This window comes from Monodelphis domestica, chromosome 2 (genome assembly GCF_027887165.1).
Source record: "Monodelphis domestica isolate mMonDom1 chromosome 2, mMonDom1.pri, whole genome shotgun sequence".
Classification (NCBI taxonomy): domain Eukaryota; kingdom Metazoa; phylum Chordata; class Mammalia; order Didelphimorphia; family Didelphidae; genus Monodelphis; species Monodelphis domestica.
In genome coordinates, this window is record NC_077228.1 from 193092007 (window position 1) to 193119125 (window position 27119).

The 27119-nt window shown below is 39.9% G+C and overlaps 1 protein-coding gene across 2 annotated transcripts in view; it reads right to left on the reverse strand.

Annotated features, from left to right (window-relative positions):
* Window positions 1-24774, reverse strand: part of DHX8 (DEAH-box helicase 8) — a 28680-nt gene extending 3906 nt beyond the window's left edge. Inside the window, exons 1-22 of one of the 2 annotated variants that reach the window (XR_462039.3) lie at window positions 24549-24757; window positions 21789-21874; window positions 20911-20983; window positions 19488-19573; window positions 17372-17481; window positions 16189-16512; window positions 15335-15479; window positions 14997-15200; window positions 13957-14044; window positions 13421-13518; window positions 12160-12307; window positions 10646-10827; window positions 10043-10237; window positions 9643-9828; window positions 9276-9486; window positions 8902-9083; window positions 5333-5473; window positions 4164-4319; window positions 2583-2720; window positions 1977-2105; window positions 1614-1810; window positions 729-908 (exon numbers count right to left, since the gene is read on the reverse strand). Coding sequence is in view for 1 of the 2 variants with exons in the window: in XM_001362968.4 (XP_001363005.1) it covers window positions 729-908; window positions 1614-1810; window positions 1977-2105; window positions 2583-2720; window positions 4164-4319; window positions 5333-5473; window positions 8902-9083; window positions 9276-9486; window positions 9643-9828; window positions 10043-10237; window positions 10646-10827; window positions 12160-12307; window positions 13421-13518; window positions 13957-14044; window positions 14997-15200; window positions 15335-15479; window positions 16189-16512; window positions 17372-17481; window positions 19488-19573; window positions 20911-20983; window positions 21789-21874; window positions 24549-24660 (3371 nt within the window). In the remaining variant the exon portion in view is untranslated. Of the gene's footprint in view, window positions 1-728; window positions 909-1613; window positions 1811-1976; window positions 2106-2582; window positions 2721-4163; window positions 4320-5332; window positions 5474-8901; window positions 9084-9275; window positions 9487-9642; window positions 9829-10042; window positions 10238-10645; window positions 10828-12159; window positions 12308-13420; window positions 13519-13956; window positions 14045-14996; window positions 15201-15334; window positions 15480-16188; window positions 16513-17371; window positions 17482-19487; window positions 19574-20910; window positions 20984-21788; window positions 21875-24548 lie in introns of both variants that reach the window. The other variant, XM_001362968.4, reaches the window with a different exon arrangement.
* Window positions 24775-27119: the final 2345 nt, after the last annotated feature.

Consider the following 27119-nt stretch of genomic DNA (forward strand, 5'->3'; position numbering starts at 1 on the left):
CATTAATGTGATACTGCATTCTCTATGACTTCTATGCATTCTCTTTGTTCTGGTAGAATCTGGCTTTTTTTCTGAATCAAAGAAACTTGTCTGTCTTGCTAATGAGTGGATCACTCCCATGGTGAATTGTAATGATCATCCCAATATGAATACATCCAGAGATCCACAGCCTCAGAGAAACCAGGCTGTTAAACACTGGAAGAAAATATGATTTCCCTATGGAGACTTGTAGAGGCCAAAGTTATGTTTCTAATCCTCTTGAGAAATAGCAGGTCTAGGGACAGCTAGGTGACTCAGACTGCCAGGTCCGGAGTCTGGAGAACCTGGGTTCAAATCTGGCTTCAGACACTTCCTAGCTGTGTGACCCTGGGCAAGCCACTCAACCCCACCTGCCTAGCCCGTACCACTCTTCTGTCTTGGAACTGATACTTAGTATTGATTCTGAGAGAAGGTTTTTTTTTTAGAAAGAAAGAAATAGGATCAGAGGAAGTGCTAGGAGAGAATATAGCAATAACTATTTCAGCTATGTAAATTTAAAATAAAATCTATCCAGAAGGTGCAGGGGTCCACACAATTATCTGTGAATAATGACAGAAATGAGACTTCTTGTGAAAGGCAACATTCCCCTACAGCCAGGATTCCATCAGTTTTGTCCTTTTAGACCCAGAATGGGCAGGGAGGACTCCTTCTCCATCTAGTGTGCCCTACATTAGGTATTGCTGGCCTACCATTCCGGCTGTCTGTTGAAGAGAGCACTGGAGGGATGAATATAGACCACCTGCTGGTCAATCAAAGTTCGATAGCCCTCTTGTGGGTCCTTCTTGGCAGCATTTCGGAAGAAACCACTGCAGATGGCTTTCTGTACACGGACTGTAGCCTTGCCGCAGGACACCACATCCAGCTTATGTCTAGGTAACAGAACAAAGGAAAACAAGAGAAAGACATAGGACCAAACTCCTGGAGACTGGGTCAGACACCCTGCCACACACAGATGTGTACATGTACATGTACATGTACATACATACATACACACATACACAATTTATCTCCCTGTCTCCTCTTGTCTTTTCCTCCTCTCCCACCCTTCTTCTCATCTCTCCTCTCCTCTTCAATCTCTCTCTCAGATGACCAGCAGGTCCTCACTTCTAACACTAATCACCAAAGAGGGACAGCTGCTTTATAGACTGAACAAAGTGTAAGCCCTAGTCATTTAAGTGCATTCCCAAGATAAGAATTTTGACTTTCAAGGTCTTAATTCTGGACTGGTTACTTTCTTTAGGTTTGTAAAAGTATTATTTTGTAGGCACAAAAAAATATCTGTCCTTCTTCGGGGGATCTTAAAGTAAAAAATCTGCATTATCACACTTCCCTAGAACAAAAGAACAGGCATAAGAAAATAGAGTAGATTAAGAGATAGATTTGTTGGTGAAGGTAAGTTGGTTTGAAGCTTTTTTTTCTTGGTGGGGAAAGAAAGGTTGGCAGCTGAATATGTAGGGCCTAGAAGGGCAAAAATCCTATACAGAAAGTACTCACTCTGGCAAGTCACACCAAAAGATTCTGCAACAAATGCTTCTGGGTTTTGTGTGGTGAGAATGAGAGGAAAAAATAATCACCTATCCATGATGCCCAACATCTGTTTACGGATATCCTGGGCTCGGCGCAAGGAACGAGCCTGTATGAAATTCTCATAACACCAGGGGTTGGAAAATTTGTTGTTCTTCCAAGAATTGTACACAGCCAAAAGAGTGAGGTGGTCACCTTCGGTCTGGTGGAATTTGGCTTTCTTCTGATCTGCAAGGGCTTGTTTATCCTGTCAATCAATGGAATACAAGATTATCCTTTTCTTCACAATAGATACTCATTCCTACCCAATCCAGATCCAAGGGACTGCTCCAGGCCTCCCACAAGAGGAGCCCCCACAAAGACAGCCACTAAGGGGAGTCACTGAAAATGCAGGCCTGCACTCCCACACACACCTTGGGCCTGTAGAAGACATTCTGCACTGACAGCATGGACACAATGGTGAGCATCTCTTCACTGCAGCCTAGATGCACAGACATGATCAGCATCTTGCACAACATTGGCTCCAGGGGAAACTCTGCCATCTAGAGGGAGAAAGAAAAATTGTGTTTGCTTCCTCTCAGGAAGGACTCCCTAGAAGGGTGGAGAGAGAAGAAATATAGCCCTGAAACATGCCCTCACTCAGACTTGGCTTCCAATGGTTTGAAAGTGGCAAAGAGCAGAAGAACAAACTGCTGTCAGGAGGCAAGTGGCAATTTGTCAAATTTAAGCATTCAGCCCATAAAACCCCCACTGGGGGGTCAATTCTGACCCCAATAACTAGGGAAAGGAAGCAGCTTCTTCTAGATATAAAGCAAGACTCCTGAATGGTATCTGAAAACTAGGTAAAACTTGCAGGCTCAAGACTGTAGTCTGAAATTGAAACCAACCTCCTACCCCTGCCACCCAGAGTACCCCGAGTGTTCACTGACAGACAACTGGAACAAAGAAGACTTTCGGAAATAAGGCCCATGGAATTGGGGAGGGGGGGGAGTGGCTATGAGGCAGAGCCTGAAACCTACCCTTCGGCCCAGACGGGTGAGCAGGCCCTCATCATCCAGGGCTCCTAATGTGTACAGTTGCTCCATGGCTGTGATCAGAGTCTCCATTGGGGGGGCATCCATGAAGTCAAAGGAAAGCAGGTCATTGATGCCCATGGCCTGGATTGGAAGGTAGAAAAACACCATCACCCCATTCACCAGGCATCCCACAGACTACTTACAGAGACAAAGCAGGCATGCAGATGCTTCCCTTTTAAGGCCTGGGTTCCTCAAGTACAAAAGAGAAAGACAATCAAAGAAATTAATAGTGGCCAACAGGCCAATTAGGTCATAGGTGTCCAAAGGTTAGAACAAGGAAGGACATCACTCTACGTTCCAGAAATTCTGATTTTTGTCCCTGACAAAATTAAAGCTTCAGGAAAGTGTGCAATTTTATAGAAATTCAAAAACCATTTCTGTGAAAAGACAGTACACTCTCTTATTTAATTTCTCTAGTTGGCCTTTAAAAACCTTGAAGATAGATCCAATGTTTTCTATTTCTTTTCTATTCCCTAAAGTCCTCACGATTTATGTTCACTGTAGTTGTCTTATTGAATGAACACTATCTTTTTGGTCATTGAATAGATAAATGCCTCTTTGCTAGGACAACAGAGAGGAGGGTAGATCTTTTTTTCTCCTGAAGCTGTCCTCCCCCTTTCTCACAGAGGATAAATAATAAATTGCAGTGGAGCACTCTGCACCAATAAAGTGACAGGGCTCCAGAGTAACATCAACTGTCGTGGGGATGATGCCATCATTTGGGAAATTACTCGTGCAGCTGCCACTGCCAAGAGAGAATGAAGCTCTCCACAGGGGACTAGGAGAGGAAAAGAAATTATTCAGAATGAAAACCAAGCTCCCAAAGTACCAGTCTGTACTCTGATCCTACAGCTTAGTTCTAATTTTTCTTTGGTGTTAGTTTATTTTCTTTGACTTTTCAAAAGAATGAGAAAAGAGCCTGAAAACTAAGATTCTTCAAGAAACTGAACTGACATAGTATTATAGATTAAGAATTAGAAGAGATCATGATTTGATGATAATTACATTTTTCAATGCTATTAACTGAAGTCCTTTAAAGTCAAATGACCAAATCACTGTAATCATAAGAAAACAAAAGACTGGGGACTAGTTGAGATAATTGGCTTTTTCCAGCCATTTGCATCTGACTCCAAAGGGTTTGATTTCATGAGGTTATTGGAATTTTTAACAAAATTCACAAAATTGAGGCTAATTTACTAAAAGCCTTATAATTGGGTTGTGCTAATACCCATGTTTGGATGTGGCTCAGTAGATAAAATGGGGGACTGGGAGTCAGGAAGACTTGAGTTCAATTCCAGCCTCAATTACAGTGAGACTCCATGCAAATCATTTCATCTTATTTGCCTTAGTTTCCTCTTCTATAAAATGAGCTGGAGAAGGAGATGGCAAACCATTCCAATATCTTTGCCAAGAAAACCCTATGAACAGCACAGCTATACTATGCTACATTCCACAGGGTCACGAAGAATTAGACACCATTAAACAAGTGAACAACTCTCCATGCAATGGGATAGTGATATCTACCTTGAGAGAAAGCACCGTGCTGGCTAAATTAGTTCTCTGGATCTCAGGCACGTTGGTGGTCAGCATTTCATCTCGGTAGGCACGTTCTGTGTAGAGTCTATAACATTTTCCAGGCCCTGTTCTCCCAGCTCTGCCAGCCCTCTGCTTTGCCTGAGCCTAGAGAAAGGTGAACATGAAGAAATAGCACACCTGTTCAACTGCTATCAAAGTGAAAGCAAATCATTATAAGTAAAAAACGAGCTGGTAGTAAAATCATAAATGGAACTCTGTTTGTTCCACTTCCATGGAGATTGTTTCTAAGACTACCAATACCCTAAATCTCATCCTCTTTACAGCAGGATATTCTGAATGATCCCAAATGAAGCAGCTTCCATGGAGGGTAAGACTGGCTTCCACACCCACAGCACCAGCTGTGGGCTGGTGGTAAAGAAGTCCACACCTGGCAAAGACACCTTGAGCAAGAGAGCTGCTCTGAAAGGACAGTCTCTAAGCCTGAGTAGCAAAAGTACAGAAAGTGCCAGGCTGAGCAAACCTCTGCTGTAGCTACAAACCAAAGGCAGTCATGGTGGGACTGGAGAGAAGACTGTCTGGGTCACCCAAGTTCTTTTAGCTCACATCTGGCCCACACAATCCAGAAAAATACCAGAATTGGCAGCACCTTAGAATGATACTCAATTGACTAAAGTAGGGTGATTCTCTGAACAACTCCTGGGAGGCCTCAATAGTATACAAAGGTTCCAATGAAATAGGAAATGGTCATTATAGCAGACAATTTATCAATCTGCTTCTCAACTATGGATGGTCCTTAGCTATTATAATTTGATTAGCAGAATGTTACAATCACTGGGAAAATAAATCTGCCATAAATTATCAGGGTCTTAGTCACTTCTATCTATGTATTTGTTTAATGTGTTCTTTCACCTAGGTAGACTAGACTGGAGCATGGTAGAATCCAAGGTAATAATTCTGAAAAGTGTTACAATTTTTGAAACTGAAAAACATGACTGTAGATTTAAAACTCACAAACTCCATCCCATCACCCAAACACTCCTTTATCCAGCTTAAAAGGTATGGCTGGAAAAAGCCAGTTATCTCATCTAGCCCCCAGTCTGCTGGTGAGTCCCATTTGAGAGCTGACCTCCACTCCTAAGAAGGCAGAGTCTGTGTACCTGAGAGATGGGAGTCACCACCAGCTGGTCGATCCCAGTCTTGGAGTTGTACACTTTCTGCTTCACAAACCCAGGGTCCACCACGTAGTAGATCCCATCAATAGTCAGAGAAGTCTCAGCTATGTTGGTAGCAATTACAACCTGCAGGTGAGAAAACACAACTAACTGTGGCCAGCTGTTTTCTGTTCAAAGGGCATGCAGATATGCAAAACTTTGCAACTCAATAGGGTGTGAGACACTGGGACACTAGTCAAAGAAATACCCACATCTCCCCTCTGGAGGTTCTTACAAAGACAATTCTATCTGGGAAGGATCAGGGGATCCTTGCCTGTGATGGCAGGGGGAAGGGAGGAGGAGGTCCTTTCTAGCTCACAAGTTCTATGAGGAAGAAAAAAAATCATCCCTAAGCTAGAAGGAAAAAGGACAAGGAGGGGGAAGGAAAATACCAAAGCTGATCAAAGACCATTTTACTTAGATAAAATTGCTATCTAGCTCACTGTCAAGACCCAATGCCAATTACTAAAATTTTAATTTTCCAGTGCCCTGGGAAAGCAAAGATTTTCTAGTATTGTATTACCCAGTGCAAAAGGAGATTTTTCTCTTGCCTTCAGGGACATCTAAACTACAAAATGGGCTTTTCACATATGTGGAACATGGGAGAAAATTTTCCAACCATAAAAGGAGGTTGAGAAATCTCATCAGCTGGGTACAGCAATATACATGATCTAAAAGGTTATTAGTCTCGCTTTGGCACTGCCACAATTCTTCTACCCAGAAGCCTAGCTAATAAAAGATGATGCCTTGGGAAAAGTCACTGCTAGGAGGCTATAGCACAGCTTACAGCATGCCAGCATCACACTGGCCCCAAAAGACTGCCTCAACACAGAAACTTAATGCTTAGAAAAGACAGCTGCCATCAATCAATCACCAAACACTTTTTAAGGTCTAACACCATGGGGCAGGAACTGTGCCAGGCCTTGGGGATACAAAGAAAGGCACTGACCCAACCCTCCTGGAGTGCACATTCTAATAATGGGGAAGACAACATGTAACTAAATTGGTACATACAAAATACAAATATAGATGAGATGCGAGGTGAGCTTGGAGGGGAGGCACTAAGCAACTATGGGGCCCAGGAAAGTCCCCGGGGAAGCTGTCCTGAGTCTTGAAGGAAATCAGGGATTCCAGGATGCAGAGATAAGGAAGCAGATTCAGTCAAAAGGTTGGATGCAGCTGAGTGGAAAATAAAGAGTAAGGAGTCTAGAAAGGTAGGAAGGGGTCAAGTGGTAAAAAGCTTTAAATGCCAAGAAGGACTTTATTCTAAATCTGAAGGTAATAGGAAGCCACTGGAGTTAACTGGCTGAGGAGAAAGAACAATATATACAGCAACAGAAATACTGTTTGAAAAATAACTTGTGAATGTTCACCTGCAGAAAAAGAAATGATAAACAGAAACAAACAAGACAGTTTTGTACATACCATTTTTTTGTTTGTTAAATGATGCCTGCTCTAGTGTGGGGAGCAAAATTGGGGAGATACCTGGGAACTTTAATGTAACAAACAAACAAAAAAATAATTTTTAGGAAAAAAGAATGGAAAGAGAAATACACTAGGTGGAAGAAAGGAAAGGAAGGTAACAGAAAATTATCTCAAAATTGGGATGGACAAGTAGAAGTCTATACAATAAAAAGAAAGAGGAGGGAATGGCTGGAACTTGAACATTACTCTCATGTGAACTAGTCAAAGAGGAAAAAAAACACCCACTCACATAAATATACATAGAAATACATTTTACTCAACAGAGAAATAGAAGTTTAGAAGGTGAGAAGGAAAAAAGAAGGGAGAAGGGGAAATTAAAAGAAGGATAAATTAAGGAAGAGATTAATCCTACACCAAAAAAAAAACCAACCCCTAAGACTGTACAAAAATACTAATAGCTCTTTTTGAGGTGGCAAAGAATGAAAATCTGAAGGGGTGTCCATCAGCTAGGGAATGGCTGCACAAGTTATGGTATATAAATACGATGGAATGCTATTGTGCAATAAGATGTGATGGGAGGGAGAATGGTTTCAGAGAAACCCAGAAAGACTTGTATGAACTTACGTAGAACAAAGTGAAAAGATCCAGGGCTACAATTAATATAATGGAAAATTTGGGAACTTTAATCAACATAATGACCAACAAAGATTCTAGAGGAATGATTGGTTCCAGATGACTACTGATCCACCTTCTGATACATGTATGTATGCATGCATGTATGTGTGTTTACATGTACACACATCCCATTCTGTACCTTCACATCTCTCTACACATGTGTATGCATATGTATATATTACACATACACATACAGACATTTATTTTTATGTTATTTATATTTTATAATAATATTACATATTATTTATTTATTTAGGATAAACAAAATGTAAACATTTGTTTTGCTTGACAAACAAATGTTTTTAACAGGGGGTTTGTTTTTCTTCTGTTTTCAATTGGGGGCAAGAGGGTCAGCCTTTTGCTGATTGGAAAAAAAATTAAATCCTCAAAAAAGATATTACAAAAGAACAGGAAAAAAGAGTAGATGCCTGTTGATTTGGGAATGGCTAAAAATACAAGCATAATGGAATGTTCCTATGCTATAAGAAACTGTGAATCTGAAGGATACAGAAAAGCTGGGATCTACATGAACTGTAAAGTAAGCAGAACCAAAAAAAATATATACACAATGACTATTGTAACCACCAACCTGACCCCAAAGAGGTCAGGTTGGTGAACCATCAGGTAGAAGAACCATCTCCTACATGAAAGACCAAAGGTATGGGATATTGCATATAATTATCACAGTGGGAAATAGAAATTATATAAAGATGAAATACATCAATAAAAGTTTTACTTAAAAAAAAAAGACTACAATAATAGTCCATATGGTGATGAAATCCTGAATTAGATGGTAGCTGTGTAAATGGAAAGAAAAGACGTATGTGAGAAATGTTATGCAAGTAGAAATGATAAGCAACTGACTGGATATATTGGCTGAATGAGAGTGAGGAGTCAAGTCTGTCACCAAGCTTGTTAAAGTAGGGTGACTGGGAGAATGGCTATGCCCTCAATTGTCACAGAAAACTTTTGGAAGAAGGTAGGTTTTGGGGGGAAAGGTAGTGAGTTCTACTTTGGTCATATCAACTTTCAGACAGCTGTAGGATATCCAGCTCAAAATGTCCAGCAGATAGCTAGTGGATGTGGCCCTGTAAATCAAGAGGGACATGAAAGATCTGAGAATCATCTGCACAGATGTATGATCACTAAACTTATGGAAGATGATAAGATCAAGGGAAACAGAAGAGCAGAAAGACAAAAGTCCTAGTTTAGAGCCTTGGGAGAATAACCATGGTGAGCAGGCATGACTTGGATGGAGATCTAGCAAAGAAGATTGAGGATCAATCAGAAGGTCAGAGGTGGACCAAAAGAACAGGAAATTAACAGACAAAGCATGAATAAACTTTAAGCAGCTCTCAACATGGCTACTCAAAAAGTGTCAGAGATATAAGCAATATGAATCAACTTCATACTACCTTCCTGCTACCAGGAGGAGCTGGGTCAAAGATCCGGGTTTGCATCTCACTTGGTAGAGCAGAATACACAGGGAGGATGATTAATTCAGGCACATCAGGTCCCAGAGACTTCATGCGTTCATACAAGATCTCACAAGCTGTATCAATTTCTTCCTGACCAGTCAGAAATACCAGGATATCACCTGCATAGAATGAGTATTTAGACAGAGAGCAACAAAATCAGAAAAGTCAACCAGTGGCCAGCAATTACATTTTTCACTTGGCCAACATGAAAGCTTTGCCCTTTAAGAGATCAGTGATAGCATGGGAAAAGAGACAACATACATAGTCAGATAGGTTAGCCTAAAAGCAAAAAAAGAGTCCCACCCTCTCACCTGGTGGTTCAGTTAAATGGATCTGCATGACTGTAATCAGGCTGGCATCCAAGTAATCTGTCTCAGGTTCTTTAGTGTAGAGAATTTCCACCGGATATGTTCGGCCTGGAATGGTGAAAATGGGAGCCTCATAGAAATACTGGGAAAATTTCACAGCATCTAATGTGGCTGAGGTAACAATTAGCTTCATGTCTTGCCGTTTTTGCACTGTCTATTAAAAAAGAAAGGGAGTTCGGTTATACTAACATACACAACCAAAAGAGGATGGTTTTCACAAACTATTGGGAGATCAATTCTTTCTCCCAACCTCCCACCAATCCTGCTCCCAACTGCTGGAAGTTAGCACCACGAGGAGCTGTCTAGATACCTTTTTCAACAATCCAAAGAGAACATCTGTGTGAATTGTTCTCTCATGAGCCTCGTCCAACATGATGATTGCATACTGAGTAAGGTCGGGATCAATCAAACACTCCCTGAGCAACATCCCATCTGTCATGTATTTGATGACTGTTTCTGGGCTGGTGCAGTCTTCAAAACGAATAGTGTAGCCTACCTGGAACAGACAAGAAATAAAACCTCCTACTTAAAACCAAATTTCCTTCTCACTGTAATCTTCATGCTAGTTACCAACAAGGTACACAGGGAAACTGGTTGCCCTGCATAGCCAGGATAACATTTTACTTGATAATAGAAGAACACAGTAAAAATGAGATCACCCAGCTTTTTACCAGGTCCTTCAACAGTAGCAGCTTTCTTTGCCTTCTTACCTCTTGGCCTAAGCAACAACCAAACTCCTCAGATACTCTTTTGGCCACTGACATTGCCGCCACCCTTCGAGGTTGTGTACATCCAATTTTCCCCCTGGAGGTGTAACCTGCCTCAGCAAGGTACTGTGTGATCTGTGTTGTCTTCCCCGAACCAGTCTCTCCAATAACAATCAGGATCTGATTGTCATGAACAGCCTAAGATGAATTAGAAACAGATATAAATTGTTATCCCCATTTGAGAGAAACACAAGTTCTTTGCCCTGATTGACTCAGTGGTCATTTTTTCATTCTAACTTATGGTCCAGTACTAAGTTCACATAGTCCAGGACTATGGTCCACTTAGCACAATGTCCTAGCAAATGAGACCTCTGCTCATTCCCAGGTGCAACCATTTTTATTTTCAATAGAGAACAGGTTTTGTAATGAGTCACTGATTTTAAAAAATGCTTTCAAACTTAAATCGTATTTCTTTAAGTGTGTCTCCCCCCATGTTTTGAAAACCATTCTTAGATTCATACATGCCCTCTTCCAGATAATCTTGCCCTCAAATGGCCTCTACTCTTTAGAACTCCTTCCCTACTTGGACATAAAACGACTTCTCACCTGAACAAGCTGCTCTTTGAGTTTGAAAATGGGGAGACTTTCCCTCTGCTCAATGATTGACAGCTGGGTCTTTTTACCATAAGATGCTTTGTTGCCCCCAAAAGCATGCTTCTTCCACTCAGGTATGTCATTAGGCATCATCCCAATGCCCCGCATGTTGGCAGCAATCTGCCTCCCATCCACTAGAGAGAAAAACAAACTACTTAGCAAGTCACCAAATTCTCAAAAATGCCTACAACCGCTGGGTTTGTTGTACAAAGACTAACATGACAGGTTGAGGACAACACACACCGTTGTTGTCTCAGTTAAACTGAAGTCCCTGCAAATCTAATTATTAGTTTGATTTCTTAAAGCTTAGCTTTCTAGAACCGGAAAAACAATACTGACAAGGACTATAATGATATAAATGACAACAACACAAATAGATAGCAGGCTTCAGTTTACATAGAAAATGTCTAATTTTGGTTCTAGAAAATGAATGCTGAAAAGAAGTCTGGATTTGCTATATATGCTGCCTGTCACTGCTGCTGTGTCCATTTCTTTTGTTAACTGTTTTTGTTTTGTTACAGAGCTATATGGGGGAATAAGTTACTGTTAAGTATTTAAAATATATATACCTACTCATACTCTGTATGATACTCATTTTCAACTCTAGAAATGATTGCATTTCCTGTCTGGTAGCCTACAACACTGGAAGAGTATCAACTTAAAAAAAAAACGGGCCTTTTTCCAAGAGAAGTCTAGTTCATTGAAGGTAATTTCCCAAAGCCAATCCGGGCTTCTCTACCAGTCCAGATGCATACACAGATGGACACCTTGTAGATCAAGATTGGGCAAGATACATTCTTCATCTACCTGTTTTTTTCCAATGTGGATAGGCAGGTTAAACTCTTCAGAAGTAAGAGCTCTCTCCTGGGAGGCTCTGCAATATTCTAGGGCTAGATACAATCAGCACAATGCTGAACACAACAAATATGAGCCACTTTCCAATGGGAATCCCAGCTCCACAAGCCCCTTTAGAGAGGATATAGCCTCTCATTTTATGTTCTATCTCATTTTATAAGGAGATAGACACTGAAAGAGTAACCAGTTATTTGTATTGTTATGTCATTTATGCATTTAGAATTATTTTTATTATGGATAGAAAGCCTTTAAGGCAGTATTTTACTCTACTCAATCAAATGTTTTTTCATAATTTTTTAAAGCTTTTGGGAAATGGTAGTGGGATAAAAAAAAATCAAAAGAAAATATTCAATTCCAGTAGCAAAAAATAAAGTAGGTACCTTGCCTATGGAACAATTCTCCAGGCAAATAAATATTGGAACACCACCCTCATCAACAAAGGCTTGACTTTAGTTTTAAATCATTACAAAGATGATCATATTTTAACTGGATAAATTCAACAATAAAAATAAGAGACATTAACTTCCAACCTGGGTCATTCCTGGCTTTCTTCTAACCTTGAGAGTATCAACAAGAGAACTTCTAATAACCCTTTTCCCCCAGGGTCATACCATCAGGTAGAGGATCCACCCAGTGTTTGTTGAGTCCCATAGGGATAGAGTCCATCTCCGCTTCACGTTGGGCCTGTTTGAGTTCTCTCCTTTCTTTGGCCAAAGCACTCTGCATCATTGCTGCTTGGGACAAGGAGCCATCAGGATTCTAGGAGAGTAGAAGAAAAAACTTGGAGAAATCTCATTTGAGGTACTATCCCACTCAAGCAGTCTAGTCTTCAATTCCCTTAAGTTCCCCCAAAACAGGGACATCATATCTAAACTATATCTCTTCCCAGCACCTGTTCCACACCTAGTTGGCACGGAGAAAAAGTTTGCTGAACTGAAATGTGGCTTACCTTTTGGTAACAAAATGAACCTTTTGAAACTATTCTCAGTAACAGTAAGAAAAAAAATGTGAATGACAAAATGTACTAAAAGTTGGCATCTTCAGAATTCATCAGAACTTGCTTCCTGGGAAATGTCTAGCTGCAGCATCATCTCCAAAGGTGACAGTTTATACAGATAAAATAACCAGTTTCAAGACTGTATTTTGATAGTGGCAGCAACAGCAGCTTAAGAAGCTCTCAGTCCAGAGATGGTAAAAAAAGGTCAGAAAACTGGCCAAAAATATTTCTAGCAGCTCTTTTTGTGATAGCAAAGAATTGGAAATTGATGAAGTCATCAATAGTGGCAATATGATTTTGATGGAGTGCTAATGTGCTATGAGAAATGAAAAGGAAGGCTATTTCTGACAAAACATGGCCAGACCTATATGAATTGATACAAAGTGAAATTAGAAGAACCAGATCAATATGCATAGTAATAGCAATACTGTGATGATAATCAACTATGAAAGACTTGGCCACTCTGATCAACAGAGTGATATAAAAGAACTGCAAAGGATTCATGATAAAAAATTGATATCCACCTCCAGATAGAGAACTAATGAACTATGAATGCAAACTGAAGTATAATTTTCTTGCTTATTCATTATTTTATTTTTGCAATATGGTTAATGTGGAAATGTGTTTTGCATGATTTAATGTGTATAACTGATACATATACATACATACACACTTATATTTTTGATCTTCACAGTGGGTGGGGAAGAAGTAAGAGGGAGGGGAAAGTATTTGGAATTTAAAATTTAAAAAGAAAATTACACTAAAAATAAATAAATGGAGGGGGGAGCAGGGCAGGGGGGGGGGGCGGTATTCTTTTTGTTCCAAGAGAATGAAGTAACTTTGACGTTTCCAGGTTTAAATTCAACATTTCTCACCTTAACAATCTTAATGGGGCTCATGTCCATGCTTTGTTTGGTGTGTCCTCTCAGGAATGGAGGTTCTTCCTCAACCAATTCAATCTCCAGGTCCTCATCTAAAATCCCCACAAAAAGAAGGCTCAACAAATAAATAAATAAATAAATAAACTCAGATTCCTTTCACCAAAACCTAGGTATCACTTACAAAAAGAAACTGCCATCTCTTAAGGATATTGTGCCAAAAGCCTAAAAAGTAATCAGGTTCAAAGGAAAGCAGCATCACAACTAACTGGTACCTAAAGAAAAAAAAAGTTTCCTCGTTCCCCTCCTACCAATCTTCTGCAGAAGGCTGCCATACATCTCAATCTAATTGCTCCTTAGTATTTTTACATGAAGTCAAGCAAGTTGAAAATACTTTTCTGAGAGTATTTAACATTTCCTAAATAACTTTTTCTAAGATAAACCAAGCTTTAAACTGGCTAGTCCTATATACCTCACCTTGAAAATACCCTCTTGATTTTTCTTAGTTCAGTCAAACCCAAATGGTTTATTACCTTCTTCATCATCCACTTTAGGAAGGATTCCCGTCTCTTCATCAAAATCTGGAAACTCTTCTTTGGAAAGTACATTGGCTGCAATCATCTGGAAAGAAAGCAAACAGCACTTTTATAGTTTGCTGGTATAGGAACTGACTGAATGAAGGTGAATTAATATACTGCTTTCTAATGAAGATGAGCAGTCGTTTCTTCTTCACCTCAAAAAAGTCAGGGCCTGAATCAGATAGAAAGATGAGCCTGGAGATGGGAGATCCTGGGTTCAGATTTGGCCACAGATACTTCCTGTGTGACCCTAGGCAAATCACTTGACCCTAATTGCCTAGCCTTTACCATTCTTCTGCCTTGAAAACAATACTTAGTATTGACTCTAAGACAGAAAGTAAGGGTTTAAAAAAAAAAACAGTCAAGGCCCTAGTTCTTTTTGGTCTTTTTTAACAAAGCATCTTAAAATCTGAACTAAAAGTAATTGGGGGAAAGGGAAGTAATGGCAAAAAATATACAAAATATTGGACTTAGCAACTAATTGAAATCACCTAGAAAAGCAAAATTGGGCCAAATGGGAAAATAGAAAAAAATCATTTGAACTCAGCCTGATTTTGACACTTACTATCCTTGTAACCTTTTATCTATAAGGGAGATTACAATCTACTGAGGATCAAATGAAAACATGTAGGAAAGTCTTTTTTTTTTAAATTTTATTTAATTAGTTAATTTAGAATATTTTTCCGTGGTTACATGATTCATGTTCTTTCCCTCCCCTCCCCCTAACCCACTCCCATAGCTGACATGCAATTCCACTGGGTTTTACATGTGTCATTGATCAAGATCTATTTCCATATTAAGGAAAGTCTTTTATAAACTGCAAAAAGCTGTGCAAATGTGTAAGAAATTACTTCCAATTCTGTAGGGTTGCTGTCAGACCTTCCTTTTCCCCCACCTTCTTCTTTTACAGAACCTACTACTCCCACTTATGGGACAAAATGTGGGCTCTAACACTTGTTAATTAAAACCAAGTAAAGAAAACACAAAGCCCCCACCTGTTTGATCTCCCATTTCTCAGGATCTGAGATCCGGGTGAGGCGTTTCCGTTCAAGTGTGTCATCTTCTACTTCTGGGGCACTAACAAGGGAGAGGTGAGTGGGTCTATCAGGGTTCCTCATAGAGGTTTCCTCATTGGTTTCCCCAACAAGGTTCCTGCGTCGATTTGGATTCAGATCTTCTCCAGTATCCTGATCCACATCCTAAAGCAAACAAAAACCACTGAGCTCACTTCACTCTCACATACATATTCAGGGGCATCAGGTCTGAATGTACCCAATTCCACCACCCTTACCAAAAACCTCTTCAATTATGTTGAGAAACTCTCCTGCCTTACCTTCATACTCAGGCTGGTTTTAGTCCCAGTAAAAGACAGGACTTTCACCTTAACCCTCTGGCCTTTGCTCACAACATCAGCAACATTGGCCACTCGGCCTTCCCGGCGAAGCTCGGAAATGTGAACTAAACCTTCCCACCGTTTCCTGTGCAATACAAAAGAAAGATGAAGAAGATGTATTTCTTGGACAGTCCTAAAAAAAGTTTCTCCTCTGATGCTTAAATTCTGTCAGAAGCTGTCAAATCTCCTTCCCTGAGGAAAAAGAAACAAGCTCCATTTCCACATGTGTCTCAATAAGGAAAGAGCTAGTCCTGTCAGAAGGAGAAGAAAGGATGAGATGGCTTCTGTCAGGGTATGCTAGTCCCCAAATAATCTTTGAATGGATCAAAGCAGACTGATTGGATTAAAGAAGGATCTCCCACCAAACTACTTATATAGGTATCCCTTCCAGGACATGACTTTCCTCATCTAGGTTTATATATTGCAGGTTGGCATAAGAAATTAAATGGGATTTTTTTAGGATTTTCATAGACACTGCAGATGGCACACAAAGGCCAGCAGATGACACAGAAAAAGTTTAGAAATGCATAACATATATAAAAACTATATATTTTTAAAAAATTTTATCTGTAATACTATAAATTTATATAGTAAACATCCCATAAAGAAAAAAAAATTCAGATGACTTCTCTGGTATGAAGGAAAGACCAAAAAATTTTACATGGATTGATCACTAGGGTGTCGCACCCCTAACATCTATAAATTGGGATATCTGTACTTTTTTTTTTCATATAAAAAACCCAAAAGACACTCTGCCTACTACTGGAAAAGACATCAAAGGCCCTGGCTGTTACCTTAGTCCTTCCAGTTGCACAAAACACCCAAACTGCATGATACTGGTAACTTTGCCATTGTAAATTTCCCCAATGGAAGGCTCTTCAGGAGGGGGCCGGTCCACATGTTTGTCTCGCCATCTGTCATTGTTCTTCTCCCCATATTTATCACGGTCCTTACGGTCTTTGATAGGACTTTGACTTCTGCTCCTAGATCGGTATCTGGATTTCCCTTTATTCCTATCCCGAGTCCTAGAGCGTGACCTTGATCGAGACCGATGTCTTCGTTTGTGGTCTCTGTCTCGGCTTCGACTCCGACTCCGTTTCTTCTTCTTTGCCCTGTCGCTATCAGAAAACAACCAGATTTTCAATTATTCAACACATCCTATCTCATGTTATTAATAGGCCCCACAAGAACAGGACAGTAAAGGAAATCAAGTTAGATGGGGTTAGTTAGTTTATAATGGGAGGTAAATAGGTAGTTTAGAATAGGAACATTATAAATGGATAACTGGACAAATAATAGTACAGTGAGGTTTCACAAATTTATGGTTGTGAAACCTCTCTATAAAAATATAACAATATTCTACATGCCTCCATATAAAATATTAACACTACAACATAAGATTACTATGATGACCTTATATAGAGCATGCTTATATATGACATCAACATATATGATGGTCATATGTTATGAAAGTCAGAAATATTGGTATATGTCCACCATCCAAAATAAACCAGAAAGCTAACATTGACAAAATTTGGCTTGGCTTCTCTTTTTCAAGTCCTTTTGTTTCAGGTCTTTCTCTTTCCTAAATTTCTTAGCATTTGCTTATAAATACGTCAGCAAGAAGTAGAAGGTGATACAAGTGGCCAGAAGGGTACAGTGAAGGACCAAACCAGATCCTAAGGACTGACCCAGAAATTTATCTGGTCTGGACTACCAAGCAGAACTATGATCCCCATAGGGACAGCTGGGTGGTTCAGTGGATTGAGAACCAGGCCTAGAGACTGGAGGTCCTGGGTTCAAATATGGATTCAGCCACTTCCTAGCTGGGTGATCTTGAGCAAGTCACTTCACTCCCATTGCCTAGTCCTTACTGTTCTTCTGCCTTAAAACCAATACACAGTATCAATTTCAAGATGGAAGGTAAGGGGTTAAAAAAAAAAACTACGGTCCCCCCCCAAAAACCAACAGAAGTACCAGTGTTCAGAATTTCTTTGCTTCTCATGTGCGGCAGCACTGGGCATTAGAGCTTCCAGCTCTTTGAGGACATCCACGGCTACTTTGACATCATCTTCATCAAGCATGGTCTATAGAAACAAGCACAATAAGAAAAAACACCAATCAGAAAATGCAGCCGACAAGGATGAACATTCTCACTAAAATCCTGCTCTGAGCTGCTCTGTTGGCAGCATGGAGATGACTTTGGTTTCAGAGATTGTCAGAGAGAAACACAAGCTCTGACAGGCCCTACTTTTAAGAATGTCATGAAATATACTGTGCACCTACCATTCAAAGACTACTAGCCTTACTGGCTAAGCTCAGTGAGGCTCATCACTAGAAGTTGGCCATCAGGTTTTTAATTTTTTTTGGCCATGGCAACTCATGAAACCTCTTATTAAGACATGGATGGGTTGAGATCTGCCTGCATGAAAGGAGTGTTTACACTGATGAAATCACAGATCTTTTGATATGGTAAAGTCAAAGCAATTAATATTCATATAAAATATTTAACTGATTCAAAAGCACACCGTTATTTTATGTAATGCTCCCAACAGCCCTAAGAAGTTGGCATCTACAAAGCAAAACTATGATCCCATGGGGGTAGCTAGGTGGTTCAGTGGATTGAGAGTCAGGTCTAGAGACCTGGGTTCAAATCTGGATTCAGCTACTTCCTAGCTGTGTGACCTTGGGCAAGTCACTTCACTCCAATTGCCCAGCCCTTTCTGTTCTTCTGCCTTAGTTGGCAAGTTGGCAAGGCTGGTATTAGCTTCATTTTAAAGACAAGAGAAATTGAGGATCTGAGTAACCTGCCCAAAGTCACTTTGCCAGTATGTGTTGTAGGCTATGCCCAGAATCCCTTTCTTTTGACTCTGTCAGCATTCTTTCCATTATAAGCATCTACCCTAGGTTATAGCCTACAAAACCAAAAAGGCACCATAAAGAATACCCAATATAACTTAAAATGATGAGAAAGGACAAAAATGTAGCAACTGGTAATAAAGGAAGCTTACGGTCCTACTACACACTGACCATTTCTAGAACACTTGTTCTAAGAGGGCCCATAACAAAATGGAGTGAGCATAAAGGACAAGCAGCACGATTGTATAATTAGGGCAATGGAAATAATGGCATGGGAAGAATGGCTGAAGAAACTTGAAGTGTCTGACTAAGAGAAGACTTCAAATAGAATACAATGGCTATTTTTCAAGTGTCTAAAAAGTTGTCGTATAGATGTGGAATTAGTTATAATTACCAAATGGGATTGGCTGAACTATGAAGAAGTGAGGTTGGCATAGTAGAGAGAAGACCAGGCTGAAAATCAGGACCACCTAGATTCAAATTTGGCCTCAGACACTTCCTCGTGACCCTGGGCAAGTCACTTTAATTCCATTTACTTAGCTTTCCCTTCTGACTTAAGACTTGTTACTAAGACAGAAATTAAGGGTTTAAAAAAAAAAGTGACCCCCCCCCCATCATTGAAATGATGTGCTAATTTAGAAAGGCTAGAACAAGAAGGTCAGAGAGATTATAGCACTGGGAAAAGGAAGAACTAGGCAACTTCCAACTTTAAGATGTGATTATCCTAGATGATAGACATAAAAGTTCTTAGAAAGTCTTTCTTATCTTTGTAACATTTAACATTTGTAACATTTTCAATTAATGGCAAAATTTTTTTATCAACCCGAGACCCAAGAAACACAAAATTATCCGAATGAAATGCAACATGCCTAATTCTAAAACAATATATCTATCGATAACTGGTTACTTTTAAGTTAGGTAATATTCCAGGTCTCTAATACACATTCTCTTACCAAAGCTGACAAACCAGAATACTAAAAAAATTAAATATACATTAAACTATGTAACCAAATAAAAAGAAGTCCTTTTTCACACATGCTGTTAAACATCAATTCTCATAACTTTTCCATATCACTAATTGCTTCCTGTGGTCCCTAATTTAATTAACTATCTATCATCACTTTCTTGGGCCATATTTTCTAAGAATGAAAACAATAAGATCAATTGGAGAAGTGTATAAATCTGTTAAAAACTCATGTGGTCCCAAAAGCTGAGCCTCAGAGGATGGCAGTACCCGGACTGTAGGATTGTCTGGTCGGCAAAGTGCTGGGAACAGTTCCTTGAGCTTTTCTTTTTCTGTCTTTGGTTTAACAACTGGATCTTGTGTTATAAAGAAGAAAGGGAAAACACACAATAAAGTAGATTTAATCTTTTCAGGAATTAAAAGAAACCTGTATAATACTGATCATGAAATAGGCATCAAAATTTTTGGCACCAAATCCAACCCTAAGCAGTAGGAAAGGGGACTTCTTCCCCCCCTCCCCCCATCCTGAGGAACTGAAGGAGCAAAGGATCCCATTTCAGTGCTCAGGAAGCAGCCCTGGTTAATATCAAATTTGAGAAGACCTGAGCTCTGACAACCTCCCAGCAATCCACCCCCCCCCCCTCCCACACACACACACACCTTTTCCCACATGCCTGTCTACTTCCCATCTCCCATTTCCTGGTCTGGCAGAAGCACTGACAAAGGAAACCTACGCCAACTACTTACTACTTCCCATCTATCTCATGCCCATTTCCCCTTGAGTACTATCTCTCAACAGAACTAAGGGTTAGGAGGAAAAGAAAGGATGAATTCCTTTTTTGGATCTAGCAAAATAATTCTTAACCTTGAGGCTGAAGACCTTTTTTTTTTTTAATGTAATAACTAATTCAGTGTAATTGGTTTTCTTTATATTCCTATCTATTTTATTTACAGTTTTTAAGCATATCATCCTGAGAAGGGGTCCAAAGCTTAACCAGATTGCCATGGGGGATATTACACATATCAATACCCCCACCCCAAGCCACATTAAGGAGGAGGACTGTTCTGCGACCATTAGTTTCCTAACTGGAAACCAGATTACACTGGAACCAGATAGTGTCTTGGTAGGGACTATCCTCACACATTTCTTTCCCCAAATCCCAGCTCCCCTCAGACCGAGAAAGAGATATTTGTACATCAGAATCACTTTAAATGGAGAAAAAAAAACCTAAATGTTTCAAATTCTTGATATATTTCACCCATACATATAATTTTGTAAAGATACTGACTACAAAACATTAAGTAGATTAGAGGAGGGGAGAAAATTATTTGTATGCCCTCATTATGGATGGCCTCTATCACTTTAATTTTGTCTCAAGCAACATGGAAGTTTTATTTTTTTATTAACTTTTTTCCAGATTACATGTTGAAACAACTTTCAATTAGTTAGTTTGCTGATACTATGTTCTCTCCCACCTTACCATCCCAAAACAAGAAGGGAGGAAATATTATACTGCTTATACATGTGTTATCATACAATACATATTTCCATGTTCATCACAACATGGGAAAATTTAAATGGTTGGAGTCTATGCTCAAAAGATGCCAACAAGATATCACAATAGATGTTTTAGAATACTCAAAACTCTAAAAGACACTGTGAGAGCCACAGCCAGTTCAAAACATGACTTACCTTTGACAGCAGAAGGCTTTGCTGGGGGCCGCATGGTCTGTATGAGACGTAACAAGTTGCTTATAAGAGAGTCCTTTGAAAGCAAGCACAGGATAAGAGTCTTTGTATTTCTTCTGTTCAAATATACATAGAGAAATAGTAAGAGAAAGAACATATCTGACAGAGGAAACCATTAAATTTGCTCCTTAAGAGCAAAGATTATGCTTTAGTTATACAGTGTGCTACCCATAGAAGGTAGTTATAATGTCTATTATAATATCTAATATCTATTAAATAGTATCTTCTCCATCTATATATCTTTAGATAATATAGCTACATAATAAATATATATTAAAAGATAATTAATATCTATTAAAAGCATAATTGTGTTGAGGCTGTATCCCATAGCTTAAGTAAAAGCAGCATCAGGCAATATACCAACTTGCAAGATTATGTGATATTGGTAAAAACAACTGAATCCTCAGATTTCCTTACATGTCCAAAACAATCAAATTAAAGAAGAGTTCTAGAATTCTTTAGACAAGTTACTTAAAGTATTATGCTTTTAGATCTCCTAAAACCATTTTATTGTTCATAGTTTATAGCTACCTCCATAAAGTCTAACAATTTGTCTCTGTTCAGAAGAATTAGATAACTGCATTTATGGAATAAGCATGCCAAAAAGACTTAATGATGGAAACCCTGCTCTATTTAATTGGAAAAGTACCCCAGGAAGCCAAATTAAATTGAATAAATGACTGCTGGGTGGCTTGGAAACATTACTCATTCAAGCCACTTGACTAGTAAACACCAATCTCTGGCCCTTCCCCAATAAGTGCTCCATTTTTAATTTAATAGAAACTTAAACAGAATGGACAAAGTCTCGAGACCATACATACTGTGAATTCGGCACCATTTTTGGTGAGGGAAGCTTTAAAAGTTTCGAAGGTTGTATTTTTCTCAGCAAGATTGATCACAAATTCAGCTATGAAAAGAAAAGTATTATAAAAATAAGAATAAAGCAGAGAGACTAAGATTAGGAGTCACTTCTCAGCACAATGAAAAGCAATAGATTGCCCTTTAAGAGTCCTGAACATCAAAGATCCAGAGATAAAAAACAAAAAAAATTTACCCTGCCCAGATTGTGTGCATTATATTCCTATAAATCTGTACATGACTGGAAGCTGCTTTTACAAAATTGTTTTCCAGGTCTTCAAGTGTATTACAACTGGGAAATAACTATTGATTTGTTACCAAACCTGAGTTCCTCACTACCACTACTAGCTAGATAAACTGCTATTGAGCTAGAATATGCTAGTGTCAGAAAGGGAACACATAATATGCTGTCTGTCCCCCATGATTTCCAGCAATATTAACTATTCTCAAAGATAGACAAAATAATATGAAATAATGGAAAAAGTGTTAAGACCAGGAGTCAGGAGAGACTTGTTAAACTACTAATTTCCATCACTTACTATATATGTAACCTAGGCAAGTCATTTTAACCTTATCCCTCAGTTTCCTCATCTGCTAAATGTCTATAATAATATTTGTATTACTTTACAGGGTTGCAGTGAAGAAAACGCTTTATAAACCTTAAAAGTACAAGGGAGCAACTAGATGGTTCAGTGGATTGAGAACAAGGCCTAGAAACAGGAGGCCATGGGTTCAAATCTGGCCTCAGACATTTACTAGTTGTGTGACCCTAGACAAGTCACTTAACTCCCATTGCTTAGCCCTTACCACTCTTCCGCCTTGGAACCACTACCAGTATTGATTTTAAGATAAGGGAAGATAAGGGTTTTTTTTTAAGTGTTATGTAAATTTATGTAATTTTCAAACTATATAGTTTAATATGGAGGTAGTTAAAAGCCCTAGCAGCCCCTAAACCATCACTTACCATTCAACTATCAATGTAGCAGAAATTCATATATTCTGAGCTGATCATTAAGGGCTTTCAGAACATCGAAGAACTGTGTCTCAACTAACAAACTTAAGTCTGTTTCTGATATAACAATTAGTTAAAGCATTAGCAATTTTTGTATACCTGATTAACAAAAAAACACCCTAATATCTCCCAGGTAAGTGAAAACCCCATTCCTATTTAAGGGAAGAAAGAAAAGCATACTAAGGGATGAGGAGGTAGGGCAAATGAATTTTTGCTTTAATGGAGGATATGAAAAAGGGGAGAAGGAAAACATCATACCCAGTAAGAGGCCTAAGCAGTTAAAGCACCATAAGTACACTAGGAAGCTGGAGAAAAAGGAATTTCTGTGCCCTTTTCCAGCTCCAGAATCTATGAATTTTAGATAAACAAAAATCTGAGTTCAGTTTTACTTAAGGCTGGCCCTATTTTGTAGAGAAACCAAAGACCAGAATCATGCAATGCAGCAGACTGGAGTGAGGAAGGACCTAAATATTTGTATTGTCCTCTAATATTTGCTTTCTAGTTCAAAGATTAAAACTTGGAAAATTTCTAAGAAAATAAATAAAAATACAATGCAACCTAGGAAATATTATTGTGATTTTCTATGTTCCCATGGAGCTACAGGGATATTTCCATTTGAGTTGACACCAAACTATCTGACTATAGTTCAAAGATTGAGAGTTAGAAGAAACTTTGGAGTTCATGTTGATTACTCCAGGCACAGGAAAGGAAATAATGGATGACAATTAAAAAAAACCTTGTTAAAAACTACAAAGCACTACCTAAATTTAGCTTATCTGGACCCTAACACCCCAAACGATGGCAAATGCTAAAGGAATTATTAACCACATTTGACATTTAACTAGAATAAAAGATATATAGTGCTCTGGATGTAAAGTCGGGAAGACATGAGTTTGGATCCTGCCTCAGATACTGAGAAGTTGTATTACTCTGGTCATTTCACCTAAGTGCAGATTACTCTTTGGTAAAATAGGGTTAACCTGTCTCACGGGCTTGTTGTGAAGATGGCATGAAAAGTATTCAGCAAACCTCAAAATACATAAGCATTAACTATTACTATTTATCACCATCATCATCATTATTATTATTATCATAGAACCACAGATTTGGAGCTGGAAGGGGCCTTCAAAATCATCTAGCCCAATTCCCTCATTTTACACCTGCAGAATTAGAAGCTGGGAGGAGAAATGTCCTGACCATTGTCACACAAACAGTAAGTCCCAGGAATGGGATACACCAAAACCAGATTTCCCTAACTCGTATGTCCAGCATAAAGAGTCCATTTCAATTCAATGACCCTAACGGAGCGCATAAATTTTGATAACAGAACTCATGGATTATAATTATCATAAGTGATACTCATAAATTCACAGACTTGCAATATTCAACTACAACACTCATAAATCTAAAGATTGAGAGCAGAAAAGGATTTCAGGGATCCTCTAGCCCAACCCCCAAGTTCCGGGAGAGGAAACTCCAGGCCCAGAGAAATTAAGTGATTTGTCCAGATCACACAAATGACAGGGTCAGGATTTGAACTCGGAGTCTCTGGACCTAAGGCTCTTTCCCCGCCGCACTCGGTTTCCTGAAGGAGAAGAATCTCGCTCAAGGATGTTTCAGCTGGTGGCCTGTAGCAAGGCCAGCACCTGGTTGGGGCTCGGTCTGCCACCCGTCAGTTCTACCGCCCCCAACTCCCTCTCAGACTTCTCACCCAGGTCCTTGTCGTTGATCCCCAGGTGGTTGTCCAGCTCAGTGCACACCTTTGAAACCAGGGACAGGTACTCGAGCTTTGCGAGCTCTTCGGCGGGTCCCGGCTCGGCCATCGCGGATGGCCAAGCCCCCTTAACTTAAGTACAGTTTCTCGTCCCGAGCCGCCGCCGGTTCACCACTTCTACTTCCGGGTCGGCAGCCACTCCCACTTCCTTGTTTACCTTCCTGAAATAATGTCCAATGAGCGCACACCGGAAGAACCATAGAGAAGCAAACGGAAGTGCATAAAGGGCCCTTATTGCACCCGCAGTCACACTGCCCTGGCTGGCGGCGGCGGCGAGACAGATGAGAGCTGACTAGCTTTTGAGGCGTTGGATACAGTAGCGGTCCCCAGAGCGGAGCAGCAGAGGGCAGCAACAGACCGTGGCGCGCACCTTGTCTAACTTCTACCCCCCCCCCATCACCCTCCGGCTGCTGAGCACGTGCAGGCTCAGATACGTAATGCTGCGTGTGAAGTGTGAGGAAGAGGCTCTTGGGATTGAGGAGAGGAACACTTAAGTCAGGGGAGCAGAAAATTATAAAGCACACCTGCTTAGGAGACCCCCAGATTGTCCTGAAATTCCTTTTCTCCATACACTCCTTCTGTCACCTCATGGATTCAGCAACTAAGTCAGTGCAGTTAATGCCTGGATGTAGAAATCCACCCCAGATTCCAATTTAGCACTACAGGATGTGTAACGTATTGAGGGCTGAACTTGGATTCCAGAACATCTGGGTTCAAACTGCCTCAGATATTTACTGTGTGACTGAGGAAGTCACTTATTCTCTCTGTGCCTCCGTTTCCTCAGCCATATAATGGGGTTGGAGCGCTGAGGTTTCTTCAGCTGTAAAATAGGAGTTAGGAGGGAAGGGATTGACTGATGGACTCCTAAGGACTTTTCTAACACTAAATTTCCAGGCAAGTCACTTTGAAGGGGACAACGACAAGATCAGCGTCTTGTCTCCATATGGAGCAATCGTAATCATAAGAGTTGTGCTTGAGAGAGTTGCTATAGAGAGTGCTCGTAGATAGTTGGCCAGATAGTGTAGTGAGATAGATAATGTAGTTAGCCATCAGAGGGGTTTCCAAGAAAGCTTTTATCTTGAGTATCTAGTTTTTAAAGAAGGGGTCAATTGTAACTAAGAAACAGAAGTCACTTTACCCGTGGTTCACTTTAGTCTTCAAAGCCTTACCCATGATTCACTGTGTTTACCCAATCAGAGGGGATTTGTGAAAACTGAAATGTAAACAGAATGCTAATAAAATGTTAAACACCCCAGGGGGTCGACTTTTCAGCAAATTTTGCTAGTTCTACCCAGGTGTCAAAAAGGGCAGTGATTGGGGAAGTTGGGCATACTTTGAACCTAGTCCTAGAGAGTTTGGCTGGGAAATTTGCTTTTCAGAGACCCCTCACCAAGGACCTAAGTCAGTGACAGCGAACCTTTTAGAGACCTGAGCCTGTGCCCTACCCTCCCCTTACCCCAGACAGAGGAGGAATCTGATCACATTGGGTTGCTGGGCAAAGGGACTGTTAAAGTGAAAAACATGTCCTCAGTGTGGTGGAGTGGGGGTAGGGAGCAACTCCCCCTGCCCCATCCCCTGTGCCCCCCAGTCCTTCTGCCTTTCTAGTAAGTAACTGTTGGGCCACAGCTCACCTGCCCACAGAGTGCTCTGATGCCCTTTTTGGCCTGTGAGACATGTTTGCCATCATGGACCTAGGTTATGTCCAAAGTTTGCTGGAAGGAGTTTTCTCATAATTGTGAATATCATAATTGTGAATGTGTCTTATCTGAAAAGTGGCTTCATCTATACTAATCAATTAGCTATTGTTTCCATGTTCCTTTGATTTTTTACACCTACTTGTTAGGGAGAGGGATATCTCTTTTCAAGGCAGTCCACATCAACTTGACTTCTCTGTGCCTCCATTTTCTCATCTATACAGTGGAGAGAATTGAATTCCATGACTGGTTTCTTCCAGTTCTAATTCCATGGTTTTATGACCATAGACAAATCACAACTTCTTCCATCGTCAATTTGTTCATCCGGGAATGTTAATATCTAACTCTCAGGGTTGTTGTGAGGATTAAAAGAGATAACATGGACCTTGATATTTGCAAATCTTAAAGTGCTATATAAATGCTGGCTATTTTTTTTTTTTAACTCTTACCTTTGGGGCAGGTAGGTAGCCCCACAGAGCAGCAGGCCTGGACATAGGAAGTCACAAATATGGCCTCAGACACTTCCTAGCTATGTGTTCTTACAATTGTTCTTACTACTCTTCCGCCTTGGAAAACAGATATTGATTCTAAGAAGGTGAGGGTTTTTGTTGTTGTTTTAAAACCCTTACCTTCTCTCTTGGAGTCAATACTGGATATTGGTTCTAAGGCAGAAAAGAGGTAAAGGATAGGCAATGGGGGTTAAGTGATTTGCTCAATGTCTAGAAAGTGTCTGAGGTCACATTTGAACCCAGGACTTCCCATCTCTGGGCCTGACTCTCAATCCAGTGAGCCACTCAACTGCCCCCAAAGTAAG